This window comes from Panicum virgatum, chromosome 2K (genome assembly GCF_016808335.1).
Source record: "Panicum virgatum strain AP13 chromosome 2K, P.virgatum_v5, whole genome shotgun sequence".
NCBI lineage: Eukaryota > Viridiplantae > Streptophyta > Magnoliopsida > Poales > Poaceae > Panicum > Panicum virgatum.
The window spans coordinates 49,011,330-49,028,145 of NC_053137.1; the positions used below are offsets into that span (position 1 = coordinate 49,011,330).

The 16,816-nt window shown below is 50.5% G+C and overlaps 2 protein-coding genes across 4 annotated transcripts; one reads left to right on the forward strand and one right to left on the reverse strand.

The window, feature by feature from the left end:
• Positions 1-11,779: 11,779 nt before the first annotated feature.
• On the reverse strand, positions 11,780-13,361 carry LOC120681919 (60S ribosomal protein L37-3-like). Its single transcript, XM_039963602.1, has 4 exons — positions 13,234-13,361; positions 13,007-13,142; positions 12,161-12,262; positions 11,780-12,079 (listed from the first exon to the last, which is right to left on the reverse strand). The coding sequence occupies exons 1-4, from the start codon at positions 13,234-13,236 to the stop codon at positions 12,030-12,032; spliced, it is 291 nt and encodes a 96-aa protein (XP_039819536.1). The 5' UTR covers positions 13,237-13,361; the 3' UTR covers positions 11,780-12,029.
• A 110-nt stretch (positions 13,362-13,471) lies between these two features.
• On the forward strand, positions 13,472-15,662 carry LOC120681910 (nicotinamide/nicotinic acid mononucleotide adenylyltransferase-like). 3 transcript variants are annotated; one of them, XR_005678132.1, is made up of 10 exons: positions 13,472-13,638; positions 13,736-13,818; positions 13,925-14,010; positions 14,094-14,177; positions 14,298-14,382; positions 14,483-14,562; positions 14,681-14,782; positions 14,875-14,928; positions 15,036-15,168; positions 15,284-15,594. XR_005678132.1 is itself a non-coding variant. In XM_039963580.1 (10 exons), exons 1-9 carry the CDS (start codon positions 13,577-13,579, stop codon positions 15,148-15,150), a joined length of 756 nt encoding a protein of 251 aa, XP_039819514.1. In that variant the 5' UTR covers positions 13,472-13,576; the 3' UTR covers positions 15,151-15,168; positions 15,284-15,662. The 3 variants fall into 3 exon arrangements, 2 of the variants coding, with proteins under 2 accessions (XP_039819514.1, XP_039819527.1); XM_039963580.1 differs by having other exon boundaries at positions 14,875-14,933; positions 15,284-15,662; XM_039963593.1 differs by lacking the exon at positions 15,284-15,594 and having other exon boundaries at positions 15,036-15,282.
• Positions 15,663-16,816: the final 1,154 nt, after the last annotated feature.

Genomic DNA, 16,816 nt, shown 5'->3' on the forward strand with positions numbered 1-16,816 from the left:
TGCTTAGAACTCTATCAATTGCTCCAGTATTCGTATGTTTGCTCTAGTGTGATGTCTGTCCATCTGGAGGGTGGGGGCTCCACGCGGAACGCTAGAGTATCGCTTACTAGTGTAGACAAGTGTCTAGATTAGCTAAGAGTTGCTAGATGTAAACTATACCCACGGTTTGTAGAGGTAGCCGGCAGGTGGTGACAGCCCTGTTCGAGCCCGAGTAATCCTCCACGTTCGGTATGGAGGGTAGGAGGTACATAAAGTCGCCGGGGTATACGGGCTCCTCCCGTTGCTTCGATAGCGGTCTCCCTCTTGTGTAGTTTAATCTCTGACAATCTAACCATAAGATGGCATAGATATAGCTAGCCTAGCACAGTTGACTCGAGCTTTAACTTCTGCCTTGCTCCCGGCCTAGAGCATCTTTTATCTTTTCTTTTATTTATTTATCTAGAGGGTAGTTTGTGTGTGTGTCACACTACTATAACACCCCGGTGTTAATTTTACGCTAATCCCGTGTTTAATCGCTAATCGTGGCTTAATCGCATCATTAGTGTTAACCGAGTCCGCGCGTTAAACATTGTTTAAGCCGTGTTCCGCTACATTTTTATCAATGATCCGAGCTCCAAATCAACTTTTGCCCAAAACAAAAATTGTAGATCTTCTTTTCCTCTACAACTTTCATTTTGGCCAAATTTCATGTTCCCTTATCAAATTTTGAGTTTTAGGTGGTCAAAATTGGGTCAAACTCGAGTCTAATTCATTCAATGGGTGCACTGTTCCTCTCCTGTGCTCTCGTATGCCGCCCATACCACCACTCTGGCCGCCGGCGAGCGCCTCCACGCGTCGATCGTCGCGCCGATCGACCGACAAGCGAGCGAGCTTATCCAGTCGCGGTGCCGTCTCCGTTTTCCCCTCGCCCTTCTGCTTTCTCCAGCTCGCGTGAGCCGAGCCCGTGCAGTGCCGCCGCCGAGCTCTGCGCCGACCACCCCTCGCCACTCCGCCTCGATTCGCCGCGCCCAGAGTCCAGCAGCCTTGCCGTCCACCTCCTCCGCTCCATCCCGTGGCCGTTCAAGCTGCTCCCTGGCCAAATCGGCGCTCAGACCGCCGTCCGCCATTGCCGTTTCTCGCCGAGCTTCGACCCTCTCCGTCGACGACCCTCTCCTTGAACCCCGCATCGCCCTCCCTCCTGCGCGCGCCCGCACGCCCCACCGCGCGCCTCGGGACCCCGGGTTTCCCTGGCCGAGGGCCCGCCCCGTCCGCCGCCGGCCGACCCCTCCGCCGGCGGGGACCACTCGCGCCGCCCCGCCCCTGTCTCGGCGCCGCCGCGGGCCACCCTACGCGCGCCCCTGCACCGCGCCCCGCGCTCCCCGCTCGGCCACGCCCGCCCCGCACCCGGCCGCGGCTCGGCCCAGCCGTGTTGCCGGCCGGCCGCCGCCGGCGGGGGCCCGGTGCCGCGCCGCCGCAGGCCCGCGGGCGAAGCAGAGGCGGGGGAGCGGGAGCTGGGCCGGCGCCCACTGGCAAGTGGGGCCTGGTTGTTAGCCCCCCCTTTTATCTTTTATGTGTTTATTTCTTTATTTCGGCTGAAAATTTCATAATTGCATAGAAATTCACAGGAAATTCCTAAAAATACAAACCCAATTTTGTTAGGTTTCTAAAATCGAGATCTTCAGAGAAAAAATATTCAAGCATGAATTATGTCACTGTTACCCCTGTTAATATTTTGTTTTGTGCTTGATCTAATTTAATTAATGCCAGTTGTTCTGTTGCTCTAAAAATTATGAAAAATTCGCAGTGGCTTACTCCTTGCATGTGTAATCCACTGTAAAAATTTCATGTGCTGGTGTTGTGCACTTTTGTGTAGATCTATTTGTGTTTTGTTTACCTTGCTAGGGTTATTTAAATGCTTTGTTAGCAGCAATAAATGTTGGAAAAATTAGATGGCATGTTTTATCAATATCACGTTAAGTTGGTAAATTTTGTTGCTAGATCATGTATGCAAGTTAGGTTTTTGCTTATATTTTTGCCCCTAGCCTTGCTCTTTTCTTTATTTAAATGTTGTTAGTTTATTATTTCATGCATGTGTAACCTCAACAAAGCTAGTTTCTATCTCACTCCGTGCTACCCTAAGCAAGTTTAGTATTTGGGGTTTTGAAGGAAACACTTCATGCTAAAACGAGTTGAACTTCTGAACCGCATTGCATTGCATCGTTTTGAAATGCATCTAATCATAAGCACTCATGCGTCGCACCGTATCCTAACTGTTGCATGGCATATTTTTTTATTCGTGTAGATGCCGCGAACGAAGTCGCCTATGAGCTGATCGCCGAGCCGACCCAGGAGCCGCAAGCGGAAGAGCAGCAGGAGGACGCCGTTGAGCACGCTCTAGAAGTCCTCGTTAACCCCGCTGACCTGCAGGGCAAGCCCCGGAGCATATCCATAATTTAAATTATTCAATGTTTATTTAAGTATTTTGTGCATTTAAGTTTTAGGAGTTATGTGAAACCCTAGTATGCATGTTCTCCCTAGGTACCTGTGAGTCCATACTAGTGTGCAGGTATCGTTAGCAATGCTTTGCTAAGTAGGATCCCGGTAAAAGTCGAGTGATTACTGACACTCGCGAGATTTAGGATCTTGATTCCTTAGCTATGGCTTTGAAATGAGTTGTTGAGTAAAGAGAAATGGAGACCGGGCGGAAATGAGTTGGATTATTGGCTTGGAATGAATGAAAAGAAATCTCCGCCTGTGTCGATTGAGGACCGTACCGTTGTTGGCAGTGTTGATCGAGGATTGAACAGTACTAACCACATACCGGAATTAGGAGGTAGTCGAAACCGGTAAGCTGTGTGCCGCTTTACAACGGTAATTTGAATTCCGTCCTGCTATGCTGGGCGCGGAAGTTGGCGAGTGTTGGATAGGATGCCGCCTCCGGGTTCTCTGGGAGTTCGCCGCGAGGGGCCCATCACCTGGGTTTTAGCAGGCGTGGTTCAGATGTCGTGGTAATGATGGAAACAGTTGACGCGCGTGGCCCGACGGGGCTTACATGTGTCATGTGAGTTAGGTTCACCTTGCAAGGTTAAATCGGATCAATTCGCCGTGACTCGCGGATATGAGAGCCTTGGTCACTTTGTCACATCGTAGTAAGAAAGTGGAATGAAAACGGAATGGAAAAGGTTGGTTTGTGAGTTACTGAAGGATAATCTGATCCACCATGTGTGCTCTAGATGTTTAGGCGAATTTAGTTAATACTCGCTGTACTAAATGGAGCTAAAATATTGAAAGTAAGGATTCACTTCTAGCAGCCTTTCAGCAAAAGAACTCCAAAGCCAAAAAGCTTTGCATGTCTAGGTAATGGGCTAAGTATACCCAAAGTCGGGTAAGCCTTGCTGAGTATTAGTATACTTAGGGATTGTTGTTGTAACCCTTCTGAGCAGGTTGCGTTCCCGCTGACTTCGAGGAGGTCTGCGCGTCCTGGACTGGACAGCTGCTTCCTCCTGGGTGGACCGTCGAGTGGGCCCCGTCTTCCCCGTGAAGATCGGGCAGGTTGGCATCACATCGGTGGGTAGGATGTGGAGCTCGCCTTGTATCATCGTCGTGGTTATCGTATTGTTTTTCGAACTCAGTTTTTAAACTTCTGCTGTGCTTTTGAACTCTGTCGTTTGTATTTAAACCTTTTATGTAAAACATGTGTTGTAAATTAATTTGAAGATTTCTGTATGCTTGTATCACCTGTGCTCATCTTCGTACGGGTCTACTAGTGCAATTGTGATCCTGGAGTACAGTAGTTTAATCGGGATTTACCCGACAGCCTGTCAGATTACACCGTTTTAAGTGCACAGTAACTTGATTAAGTATTAAGATGGTGGTTAGCGCACTTAAGCCGGTTTAATTTGGGCGGTGCTGCTACAGCTACCTCCTATCGTGTTATATATCTTACTCCTGCTTATGCATGAGAATATCCAATCTAGATAAAGTTCATCAACTAGTCTATATCTCTTCACTCACCGCCTTCCCTGCGGAAATATAAATGACATCCCGGTATACTCCCGGGTAAAATGCTACAGTAGTATTCCGTGCGCTTGCGGATTTATTCGTGGTTCATGAAATACTGCCACCCCAAATTGGCGTCTACGGGCATCATCACTGCTTTCCCGGTGGTGACGTTGGTAGGCTACTCGAGCATCAAACATGGAAGAACAAGCCGCTGAAGCTAAAAGCACCACAAAGAAAAGTGAGATCAAGTGTTACAAGTGCAAGGAGTATGGACACAAATGCCCCGCTTGCCCAAACCGAAAGATTAGAAAACAACTGCTTGCACCGGAGCCTTATCTCCCTTTCCTTCCAATCATCTGCTTCGCCTGCGGCAAATTGGGACACAAAGCTTCCATGTGCCCCCAGAAGAAGAAGAGCAAGAAGCGCTATCAAGCCCCAGGAACCACAAGCAAGGCAATGCAAGGCTCGTCAACAGCTTTCTACAACTACCCCACCAGCATACCCAGTGGGAACTACCACAACTTTAACCACTACCGTACCAGTAAGTGCCCCCCGAACCCTTCTGTAGTGGAGATGTACTTGCAACCTATATCCATTCGTCTATCCTTCGCTTAAAATGCCAAGTGTAAAGATCCAATCCCCGATAGTACATCTAGTAGGGATGTCTGCCAGAAGGTGAAATAGATGTGCTTAGATGTCTTAGCCACCAGCGAAGCAAGGCGGAGGCGCAGCCCTGACTGCTGGAGCTTCAAGAAGTCCTGCCGGACAAGTGGACGAAGGAGAAGACGATGTAGGATAGAGATGAAAAGAAAAGCAACAGATCAAGAACCAGAGCAGGATGTAAGGTACCAAGAACACATCGACGAGGAAGCAGCCGATCGGAGGAATTGAAGAAACATCACTAGACAAAGAAAGAGTCCTTGAAAGTACCCTAAGGGCCCTTAGAAAAGAGACACAAGAGAGAAGGTGATGAGTCAGAAAGCCCCGATTGGAGGGGCCCAACCAGATCAAGAAGCAATCCCGAGGAGAAGCCAACAAGGAAACGTACTGGCAAGAAGCTGACAAAGAATTAATGTTGATCCTTTCCCCGTCGTCGAGTAACCATGGACGACCTCTAGGAGTCACCAGCAAAAGTTTCAGTTGGAATCACAACGGATTCACAATTTCAGTTGGTATCTAAAAATAGTCAAGAAGAGTTCGAGTAATACCTGATGGATAGCCAACGATTTCGGATGAGTGTAGTGGACATTAGTTGGTGTATTTTTCCCGGCCGGGAACTAGGACAACCACAGATAGAGTGCGAAAAGGCACTATCGACAGTTTCCCAAGGATGACTGCGAACGCGGGAGATGCACTCACAGTGCAAGAACCCCTGCAAGAAGTACCCCAAGAGAGGACCAACGACCTTAACGGAGGTTTCGGATAAATAAAGTAAAGATCTCGACAGATCGCAAGCTTTCAGTTGTTTTCATAGTTGGTATATCAAGAAATAGTTAGAACTTCAAGGAGGTTACGCAAGAACTATGGCAATATCAACCAAGTTTTCGGTTGCAATTCAGGAAGCCAACCAACCACGGACGATGCCAGATACTACCAGTTGGTGTCAGATAAAGGGAATGATACATTCACGAATGAATGGACGAGAAGGCGTGAACATTCGGAGAAGCAACTGTCCAACCATGACCAAGCCAGAAGTTAGATATCAGATATACAGAATTCAACTGCTACGAAGGATGAGAGCCTAACCCCAGAGTCGACAAAGGAACTTTCGAAAATTGCAGTTTTGCGAAGCGTTGGGGCATCGAGTACGCCTTCCGAACTTAGCGGGTGCACCAGGTACCCGACCGAGAAATCCCAAAGGGTTACAAACACAAAGATGAACACAAGGAGGAAGTCCACGATCGACGTGCATGATCTGCGGAACCAACAGTGCCAGTGATCTTTATCTTGCGAAAACCCTAGGAAGCCTTTAATCTCGGGGACGAGATTCTCGTGAGGGGGGGGAGACTGTAACATCCTGGATTTTTTTCGGAATGTTATAAAGTCAAAAAATGTGAATTTCAAAAAAAAATTCATGGCAGTGCTATAATTTTCCACTTAAATAGGATTTCTGCCTTCCAAAATTCCTAGTAAATTAAAATTTGTTCTTAATTAAGGATAATGTATTGCTAGTGTGGAGATATTTAGAGTTATTGGATTTTATTCGGCTCTACCTTGTTTATTCGAATTCGAGTTAGATTTATTTTATTGTGTGAAAATTATGGAAATTAAATTGAGGTGTGCCCCTCAATTTAATTTCAAGAGCTAACACTTGTGTGGGATTTAATTTGAATTAGGCCGTTCAAATTAAATCCAAACTCTAACCCTAACCCTGGTCCAGCCCAGCCTGAGCCTGAAACCCACCCAAGCTCTGCAAACCGGCCCAGCTGGCCCTTTTTGTTTTTCAGCACAAACCAGCCTGCTCACGGCCACCTGGGCCTACAACCCGCTAACCTACACACCGGCCCAAACCACAGCTGCTAGCGCAGCTCGCGCAGCGCCTCGCCATCGGCCCGATCCCGCACGGCCTGACGCGGCCCAGCCCAGCACGCCCATGCGGGCGCGCGCACCTCTCCAGCCCAGCTCCGCAGCCGCGCCTCTTTTTTTTCCACCGCCACTGATAGGTGGCCCCACCTATCAGCCACACCAAGTAGCCACTGCCGCTGACCGCCTGGCCCCACGCGCAGCTTTCCCCTTCCCCTGTTTTCCTTCCTTCCCCGCTCTGCCTCCGCCTTTACCGCCGGCACCGCCTGCCGCTCACGTCATCCATGCCAGCTTTGCTCCATGACAAGCCGAGGACGCCGTCGCGCCACCTTTCCTGTCTCACCTTTTGACCGCCCGCGCCAAACGCTAGCCATGCGATGCACACCACGTGCCCTGCCCGCGCCCCCAAACCGCCTCCCTCGATCCTCGGCGTCCATGCCGTGGAGCCACCCCGCGCCGAGCCCCAAACCCTAGTGGGCGCCTGTAAAAGCCACCACGGCCGCTGCTTCAAACCCTAGAGCCGGGTTGCTTTTCCCCGTCCGCCGCCTCCACCTGCAAAACAGAGGAAAGGGAGAGGAGAAGAATGAAGGAGGAGAAAGAGAAGGAGCCGAGCGCCAGGAGGAGGAGGGAAGGAGAAGAAAGCCAAGGATGAGGTCCATCACCGCTGCCGGACGCCGACACCGAGCCTACGCCTGTTCGACCACGCCACCATCGCGGCTCTCCCTGCACGGCCTCGCTTCGACTCTGCATCGCCTCGCCACAGTGTCACCCCTGTCGTCCTCGTATTCCACCGGTAGGCCACCGTTCCCAGCTCCCTGGACCCTCCTTGTGCCTTGCTGCTGACGTGATGCCGAGCGCCGTCGATGAGCCTTCCCCTAGAACATCCCTAGGACCGACCCTTCCCTTGCTTGTCTGCAGGAGCCCGACGAAGCGCAGCCACCTGGGCCATGCCCGGCGCTCGCACGTGCGCGTACACCCAAATGCCCCATGACCTCGCTGACACCCAGCACGGGCTTCATTGCGCTGGCCAAAAGGCCATGCCTTGGCCATGCCACCACCTTGGCGCAGACCAGGCGCCATGCCCTCGCCGGGGACACTGCCGCTGCACCGCCACCGTGCACATGCCCTGTGCACGCACACGCCGCCGGCCACAAGCTGAGCCCTTGACTTACCACCGTGACCAACCTCTAGCAGCCCTGTCCTCGCCGCGCGCACGCCGTGGACGCATCCCCCGCACACATGCACGTACCGCTCGCCGCCGAGCCAAAGGAGACGCCTTGGCTCTGGCTGCGCGTGTGCACCCCGCCACACACCCACTGAAGCCGCGCCACAGAACCCTACCGGGCTCGCTACTTGTTTTCACCGCGGACCCGCGACGTCTCACCGCCGTTCGCCCTCGCCGGGGTCCTGGGTCGCCCAGATCCCATGCGTGAGGAGGCCCTTGCCCTACCTTGCCGCCATGCCGCTCCGCCAAGACCACGTTACCACCGTCGCCGGACCGACCGCCGCCGCGCACCCGCGTGTGCCTCTCTGAGCCAAGGCCAGAGGCCTCACCTTTTGGCCGCCCTAACCGAACCACTGCCGCGGGCCAGGGATGCCCGAACCCCGCGTGTGCAAGCCACCTCGCCATCGCCTCCGTTGTCCCCTCGGCCATCGTCGTCTGACCTCTGCTCCGCCCCATCACCGCCGCTACCGCCGGGGGCCTCTGCTCGAGCCGGTGCTGCCACCGCCGCCATGGGAGAAGACCGATGCCGCCTAGGGAGGAGAAGCCCCGTGGGCCGTCTCAGTCGCCGTCGCCGCCAAAGGGAGCCTCGCCGTCGTCGTCGTCTGCCGCCGCCGAGCCCTCGCTGCCGCGCTGAAGAGGAGGAAAGCAGAGGAGAGAAGGGAGACTGACCCCCGGGCCCCACTTGTCAGTGGACAGGCGTGCTCACGCCTCAGGCCACGAGCAAGAGAGAGGGAGAGAGGGAGAGAGGAGAGCCCGAGGACATGTGGGCCGATTTTGGCCCCACCAGCCAAGCCCGAGCCGGTCCCTTTTGCACCCGAGCCGACTGACTGAGCCGGCCTGTAAGCCGCAAGCCGAGCTGGCCTCTTCCACGAACCAAGCCGCGCACCCCTAACTGGCTCGCAGACCGAGCCAGAACTGGAGCTCGGGCCAAACCTTAGATGGGCCGCTGGTTTACTTCCGGCCCAGGAATCCCTAAGCCTTTTCTTTTTCTTTTTGTTTTGTTTAAACCCTTACACGCGGGTCCCACCTGTAAGCCTCTGCTGAGAGACTTACCAGCGGAACCCACTGACTTGCGGACCCCACTAACCCAGTTGATCAGTCAATGGTCAACGTTGACTTGGTCAACGCTGACGTCAGCAGAGCTGACCCACCTGGTGACATCATGATGACATCATCATGCCACATGGCACGTTTTGGTGCTGCCACATGTCACCTCTGTGTTTTTCCTTTTACGATAATCTCTATTAATTCCAGAAAATGCTTTAGCCTTAGAAAATTCATAATAAATCAACGAGAGCTCCGAAAAATATGAAACCAGTTTCATAATTCTTCTAAAACCATGATCTATGCGTTAGAATAGACTTTGTTGTGAGTTGGATCTTATTTAAGCCTATTTTGTGCATTCTTGCACTTTGGCCCCTGTATTTACACGTAATTACGACTAGGTCCTGATGAGAAGGAGTTGACCGACATCCCGGACGACTAGAAGATCCAGATGTACTACCCCGACACCCGAAGGATCCAGAAGGACGTACCGGACGACCAGAAGACGTCAGAGACCGAGGAAGGTTACGAAGACCTATCAGGTTCACGCCCATTCGAGATTTGATTACCTAGTAGGCATTGCTTGCTAGATACGCTACGCTCCCAAATTGTGTGTGATGAGATGAACTTGCATGTCCATTTATTTACCATATTCCTTATTTTCCATACTTATCTTTGATTTGTTAGATGCTATTTCTACTATGAGTGAGATTTGGGGAATAGGAATATATGATATGATAGTCCTTGCTTCCTGGAAGTTGCCTCCACATATATAGGAGTTGGTGATTAGGTTACGGCGGGGCGAGCGGACCCTTTCCCTGATCTTCGGATCGGGAGCCGGGGATTGTGCGTTGGGTGCGATCCTGAGCAGCACCAATAATTGGGTGAAGGGCACCTGTGGCGGGTGCTAGACTGTTCCGGGGGGAACTTTAGTAGAGGAGTAGTAGAGGAGGAGATACTTGTGATGGGTGGGTATCGATTGCAGACCGTGTTGACAGAATGCTACTTTGGATGAAGACGCTCGCCTTGGCTGGATGAAGGACTTGACTTTGTGGCCCTAGTGACAGAATTATGTCAAACATGCACACCACTTATCCTTTATGAGGGGGGAATCAGCCCGAGCTAGCTATGTGCGGCATCATACCTGTAGGAGGATAGAGTTTTCTTGTCAGGGGGAATGGGTGAGACCATGAGCCCCCGATCGTAGGATCCATGAGGATTCCATTCTAGATTGCTTCACAGCCCCGGGCGACCTCTTGCAGGAGGACGCGCCCCAAACCGGGAGCATGATGGTGCCGTAGCCGTTAGTTTCGTTGACTGGTGCCTCGGAGAAGGTCGGGGCACTCCTGGCTAGATTCGGGGCGAGTGGATACATGTGTACAACCCCTGCAGGGTGAAAACTATACGTATAGCCGCGTACTCGGTCATGTACAATTATGGATCTGGCACCACAATGTAGTTAGATCCACATATACTTTTCTACCTCCCTCTAGTCTACTTTTCCTGCTCGGATAGCAGCTGAGGTGCGGGGAGAGGGAGTTCCCACACCGAAACAGGGTTGAGATACTTGGTAGAGGAAGATAGGAGACCAGGAGTCCGGGATGCCAGAGCTGCCCGTGTTGAAAGGTGTTTCGGATGACTTATACATATACTGATTGCATAGGAAAACATAGCATATCCTTGGCAATACTTTATACCATTTGCATCCACATAAAGCTTGCATACGGATGGTGACGTGAACCTATCCCGTCCTTGGGGATAGCCTGATAGATGCAGGATCCGAGTGAAGGAGCCGACAGGACGACTAAGGAAGAAGATGTGAAGGATGACTCGAGCTACACACCGAGCTACCTGCGGAGAGGATTTGTGAAGATGAAGTCTGCCCAGAAGACTAGATATCGTTTCGGCTTTCTGTTTGTTTTCTTTTAGCCCAAGGGGCTTGCACTCTGAGATTCGTAATACAATCATTTGGATTATGTATTAAATAAACCCATGTGATGTTGTAAACGTGAGATATGTCTGTGATATTCAATTGAAATGAGTTCTGTATGTGATAGCTACTGATCCAGGGACTATCACGACGATACAGATAGTCGAGTTGCCTTTTTGGGAATCCGGTCTGTTTCAGCGGGAGCGCGAGATCTAGGAGACGGAGCTGACGAAGCCGAAGGCGGGCAGGGGCCAGCGCTCCCCCTGGTAGCAGTCGTTCCGGCGCCGGTGAAGAAGCGGAACCTACACGAGGCGTCAGGTGAGCGAGCGCACCTCCCCCGTCCGCGAAAACCCTATCACACACCCTCTTCTTGCCACAGGATTCACATATTCTTGCTCTGATTCAGATCTGATTTTAGTTGCCATTAGTTCATGGGGAAGTCATTTGCTAGATCTCGATTTCTACACAGCTTCAAGCACAATAAGGAGCTGCACATGGATCCGTGATGACAGAGGCCCACCGAAAAGAAGGGGAGCGAGAAGCGGCGGCGGCCCATGGAGATGGGTTCAGGGGACCCAGCGGGACCCAGACCGAGTGGACCCCCTGCACTTGAGACGGAGGCAAGGCAGTGGAGGTCGGTGCAGCAAATCCCCGAGCAGCGTCTGGCGTCCCTCCCCACGGAACAGAACACGTGTCGCTCCACAAGCAGTGGAGTGCTCCCAGGGCTCCCCCTCCACGCTGTATAGAAGTTAGTATTTGGGGGATTTCCTTTGAACTGTTGGCAACAATACTAGCACTGTCGCTAACAATATGATTACTCTCAAGTTGCACTGGTTTCATCACCATGATTACCAGAAACAACACAGCACAGCATCGCGCACAACCTGAACCCTGATGAAGTGATGACGCTAGACCAGAGATCAAGCACACGATAGCCATGTCCACATATCAACAATTTATTACCATCAATGTAACAATTCAAGATGTCCATGAGACAAACTTTGCAGACAAAATAACCATTGCAAATGCGCATTCTCAACTTCTGAAACAAACAGAATCAAGCAACACTCACCCCATCAGTCACTGAAATCATAGCAGTTAACATAAGCAACATCACACAGGCAGCTGCAGATTTAATTCTGTAAATAGGGTGACAACTACCAATCTGGCACGTTTCAACATTCAAAACTGAAGGATTGACATACAGAATGTGAAATAACATAGACAAGCATCGTTTGCCTCACAATTCAGGAACATAGACGTAAAGAAAAAGAAAACATTAGTTTCATGATCCACAGCCCGGCCTAGCGTAAGTGGAGAACACACTTAGTTGGTGCCAGCAGAAGCCCCCTTCTTCCGTGATACGGCCTCAGTTCCTGATAAGTTTTTGCACAGAGGTAGCTTAGTACAATAATCCATGGATCACACAGCATCAGATGAGGTGAGCAAGGATTTACCCTCCGTGAAGTTGCTCTTGAACCTCCGTGGCACGTGGCGAAGGTACCTCATCCTCCCTGTGCCAGTAGTCTTCCTTCTAATGGCCTTCACACTCCAGTTGTCTGATTTTTTGGAAGAAACAGAAATAATGGGATCAGAGTTACATGAAATTTCAGAGAAAAATTGCACATATGTAGCGTGAATATAACCTAATTTACTAGTCTTCTACAAGCAACTTCCATAAATAATGAAGTTGTAGCTACGGATAAGTGCATACTTAAGTGCCATAAAAGTAGGTAACATATTTCACAACTTGGATAAATCATAAAAACCATGGCAACTACAGCAATTCGAAAAGAAACAGCTGTAACTGAGAGCCATAAATGAATACCACAGCTCCTTATAAAGGAAATATACAAGGGTAACACATGTCCACAAACCTTGAGGCTAGTGCTCACTACAACTAATTAACCAAAGTTTGGGTGCCAACACAATGTAAACATAAAGACAATAAGTTGAATCTTATTATCAGTTTGTGGCAAAAACAATAAAAGGTAGGCAGATTGAGCTTACAGGTGACAAACATGAAGATTCAGATTGGTATAGCACCTTTACAGTACCAAACACACCACACAAATAAATAACATTGAAAGATCAAGGCGGATCCAGCCATTTAACCATGATGTTAGCATGCAATTTCATCCATTAGCACACATCCCAACCGTGTATCGGTCAAAAATGAAGCAAGAACGTTCCGGCACTGGTAAGAGCAACGATTCCGGGCACAAGCAACGACGGTTACTGTTCGAATCTCACGAACATAAGAAAACTGAACCAGAAAAGCAGGAAGCACCCAGGGACCTTACACTTGCGGATGCGGGCCGCGGGGTAGCCGCAGGAGGAGCAGGTGCTCTTCTGCAGGTGAAAGCTGCGGCGGCCGCAGCGCACGCACAGCGTGTGCGTCTTGTTCCGGCGCTTGCCGAAGCTTCCCGTACCCTTGCCCTGCACGCAACCACAACCGATCGATTAGCGCATTTGATCCATGGGAGAGCTCGAGGCTGCGGCCATGAGAGCTAGTGACGCGATCGCTCACCATTTCGCCGCCGGCTTCTTCGCTTGCCGCCGCCGCCGCCGCCGAAGAGAAGAAGAACTCGCCAAAAACCTAGCTAGCGGAGGGAGAGAGCTTTTATGGAGTAACTGGAAGGGTGTTAGTCCTCAGGTGGACCTTGCATGGGCCTAAGCCCAGTATGCTTTCTTCATGGGCCTTCCAGTCCACAATTAACAGGCTCTGGCCCATGGAAGCCCAGAACACAAGTAGCCACTGCTTGGTGCTTGGCCCAGCGGCCGAGCCGACAGAGCGGCGAGATTCTCCCACAGCAGCACCGCACCACGGGCACGGGGCACGGCGAGCGCCGCCTGCGACCCTCTCGCCGGCGATGGAGGAGGTGGGAGTGGAGGTGCCTCTCCCGAGGAACAAGCTATCCATTGAACCGAGCAGGTATAGAAAATCTGCGCCCCCCCCCCTTTTTTTTGCTTCGACCGCGTGATGGATGGACTCGGCTGCCATCTGATTCCCGAATTCTCTGATGCGGCAGGGACGGAGGAATCCGAGGCGACATGGTGCTCGTGGCCACCGGGAGCTTCAATCCTCCCACGTACATGCACCTGCGCATGTTCGGTAAGCTTCAAAGTTTGAATTTCTTCTGCCTACGATTGCTTTGGCACCCCTTCAGCTTCTGATTGGAATCGAGCAGTTAAGCTTTTGTTCTCCCTGTTTCCTGTAGAACTGGCAAAGGATGAACTTCAGCAGCGAGGGTATAACGTGTTGGGTGGCTACATGTCTCCGGTGAATGATGCGTATAAGAAGAAGGTATTTATTGTGGCTTTGCAAAAAGCATATGAAACTGATGAGTTGCTGCTCTTTTAACTGAGTTCAGATTTAAAGTTGTTTAGGATCTCTTACCGGCTGCTCACCGGATTCGTTTTTGTGAACTTGCGTGCAAAAGCTCATCTTTCGCGATGGTTGATCCATGGGAGGTAATTTGATCTTACATGCTCTCGCTCATAAGTTTCTTTGGGTTTTGCACTGTATAATATAGATATTTGTAATTTTGATACAGCAACAACTCATAGATGGTAATGCCTTGTACTTCATAGGGCATGCAGAAAGGTTATCAGCGCACTTTGACTGTCCTTTCAAGAATTCGGAACTCTTTGTGCAGGGGTGGTTTAGCTGATCAAGGTATATATAGCGAGGATGTTTGCTCCAACATAGCACCTCATCACCTCATTTTTTTTATACTATTACATTTGATATGTAGTGAGAAAGAATTTTCTTTCAGGCAGCCTGAAGGTAATGCTTTTATGTGGTTCTGACTTGCTTGAGTCATTCAGCACTCCAGGAGTTTGGATCCCTGATCAGGTAGAAATCTTGAACTTTGCTAGCAACAAAAAAGCTTTTGCAATGATGGCCTTTCTGGTTTCACTTTAGTTTTCCTTGTGTATCAACTTACTTTGATGACACCGACTTTTGTTTCCAGGTCAGAACTATATGCAAGGACTTTGGTGTCATATGTATACACAGAGAAGGAAAAGATGTTGGCAATTTGATAGCCAGCAGTGATATACTGCAAGAATGCAGGGTACAAACTTGTACTCTGAGGATTTTAATATGGAGCAGTATAAGCTTCTTTACTGTTTATTTGTGTATGATCATTTCTTAACTCCTTTTCAGGATAACATCATTTCCGTCGATGAGATTGTACCAAATCAAATCAGTTCATCAAGGGTAAGGTATCAGTCCTACAGAAATTGGTTTGTGGATTATTTTATGCTAGTCATATGAATAATAGTTTTTGGAACATTGAGATGCATCTATGTATGGATAAATTTCAGAGACTGCATAAAAAGATGCTTGTCGATAAAGTATCTTACTTGTGATGAAGTAATTGAATACATTAGAGAACACAAGCTGTTTATGGAAGCTGAAGGCGGTGATACAAGATTGTGATAATAGTGGTGTTTGAAGGTAATTTGACATGCAGTTCTTTTTAATCTTGTAACATATCATAAATGTAGGGCACCCACACAATGTAGCAGCATTGGAACATGTGGTTTTGATGTAGGCTTTTACTATCATGCAGTTAAATGACTTCTTCGCAATCAACATGTGTGGCCTGTGGACGGCTATCTCCAGATAACATCTGGATCAGGCATGTTGACCAGTTGTGGAAATTTAATTTGAAATACAAAATAAAAGCAGATAACATCTGGATCAGGCATGTTGGGCAGTTGTGGAAATTTTATTTGAAATACAAAATAAAAGGGGTTACGGACAAACACAATGAAATAAAAGGGGCTGACCACTTAAGTCAAATGTTACTTTGTGGAATTTTAGAGTTTTTGTATCTTTGCTAGTTTGGCTTAAATAGAAAATATTCAGAAGCAAGTGCTACATGTTGTCATTCTCATTCACAACATTATGACGCTCACTTTTACTTATCAACCAGTGCCATCTGCCCATCTGATGTTCAACCAGTACCAATCATTGTGAACTAGGGATTATGGATATGCTACCATATACTGGTTGATAAATTAAATATGGCTCTGTTTTCACGCGGCTTTAAACATCTTTAGGGAAATAATACAACCAACTCGCCTTGTAACGAGCAATTAGTTACATCCGACAGAACATATTAGTCGATAAGTCAACTTTTACACAGCTCATAAGTTGCTTTACAAAATTACCATGTCCACAACTCCACATAGATGCGCCAATACCAGGGATTTGTAAGTAGTATGGAAATTCACAGTTGGAGAACTGAGCAGAACCAATTCTATGATTATATCTTTATCTGTAAGACTTGTATCATAAACTTGACTAGAAAAGATGATGGCGTCTTGAGAAGGATTTGCAGATTGCTGCTACTACTGATGTGATTTGATCCTGATCAGTATACGGTACGACACGTGCACACCCTTTTCTGCTGTTCTCCAGAAGCATTGCTCATGCAACTCGCAGTGAAGCAATAACATCTTTTGCCTCGCGCCCGCGTCGTCCCCCGCGTAGGGCGACACGGGCGGACGCCCCCACCAGCCGCCGCCGCCGCCCACTTCCCCGCTCCCCACCGCTGCGCCGCTGCCGGCGCTGGCCGCCGGAAGCCCTCACGGCTCTGGCGGCGGCGCGGCCCGCGAGGACTGCGGCGGCGGGGCAACTTCCTCTCCTCTCCCTACGTCAGGCGGGCCACGCGGCTGCTACTGGTCGGAGGGGGACGCCACCGGGAGGGCGGTGGCAGCGCCGGCGAGGCCAGATCCGGGTCCCTGTGGCCGGATCCAGTGGTCGCGGGCCCGGATCTGGCGCCTGTCCTGGCTGGTGGCGCGATGGGTGGCTGCGGCGGCTGGTGCTGTGATGGCGGCGCGGCGCGCAGCGGCGGCTTGCAGTGCCTGTGGTGGCTGGTGCCAAGGGAGTGTCGCGGCGCGTTGCTGCGGACGACGACGGCCACGGCGGGCCGGCCTGGGGCGCGGGTTCCCAGGCGGAGTGGCGCGGCGAGCAGCTTCGGCCTGCGGCGGGCGTGGTGGGGGTCTGGGCCGCGGTCGCGGAGGCGGAGACGGCAGGAACGGTTGCGACGCGGCGGCGGCGGCTGCGGGTGTGGAGGCACCGCCGTCATGTGCGAGGA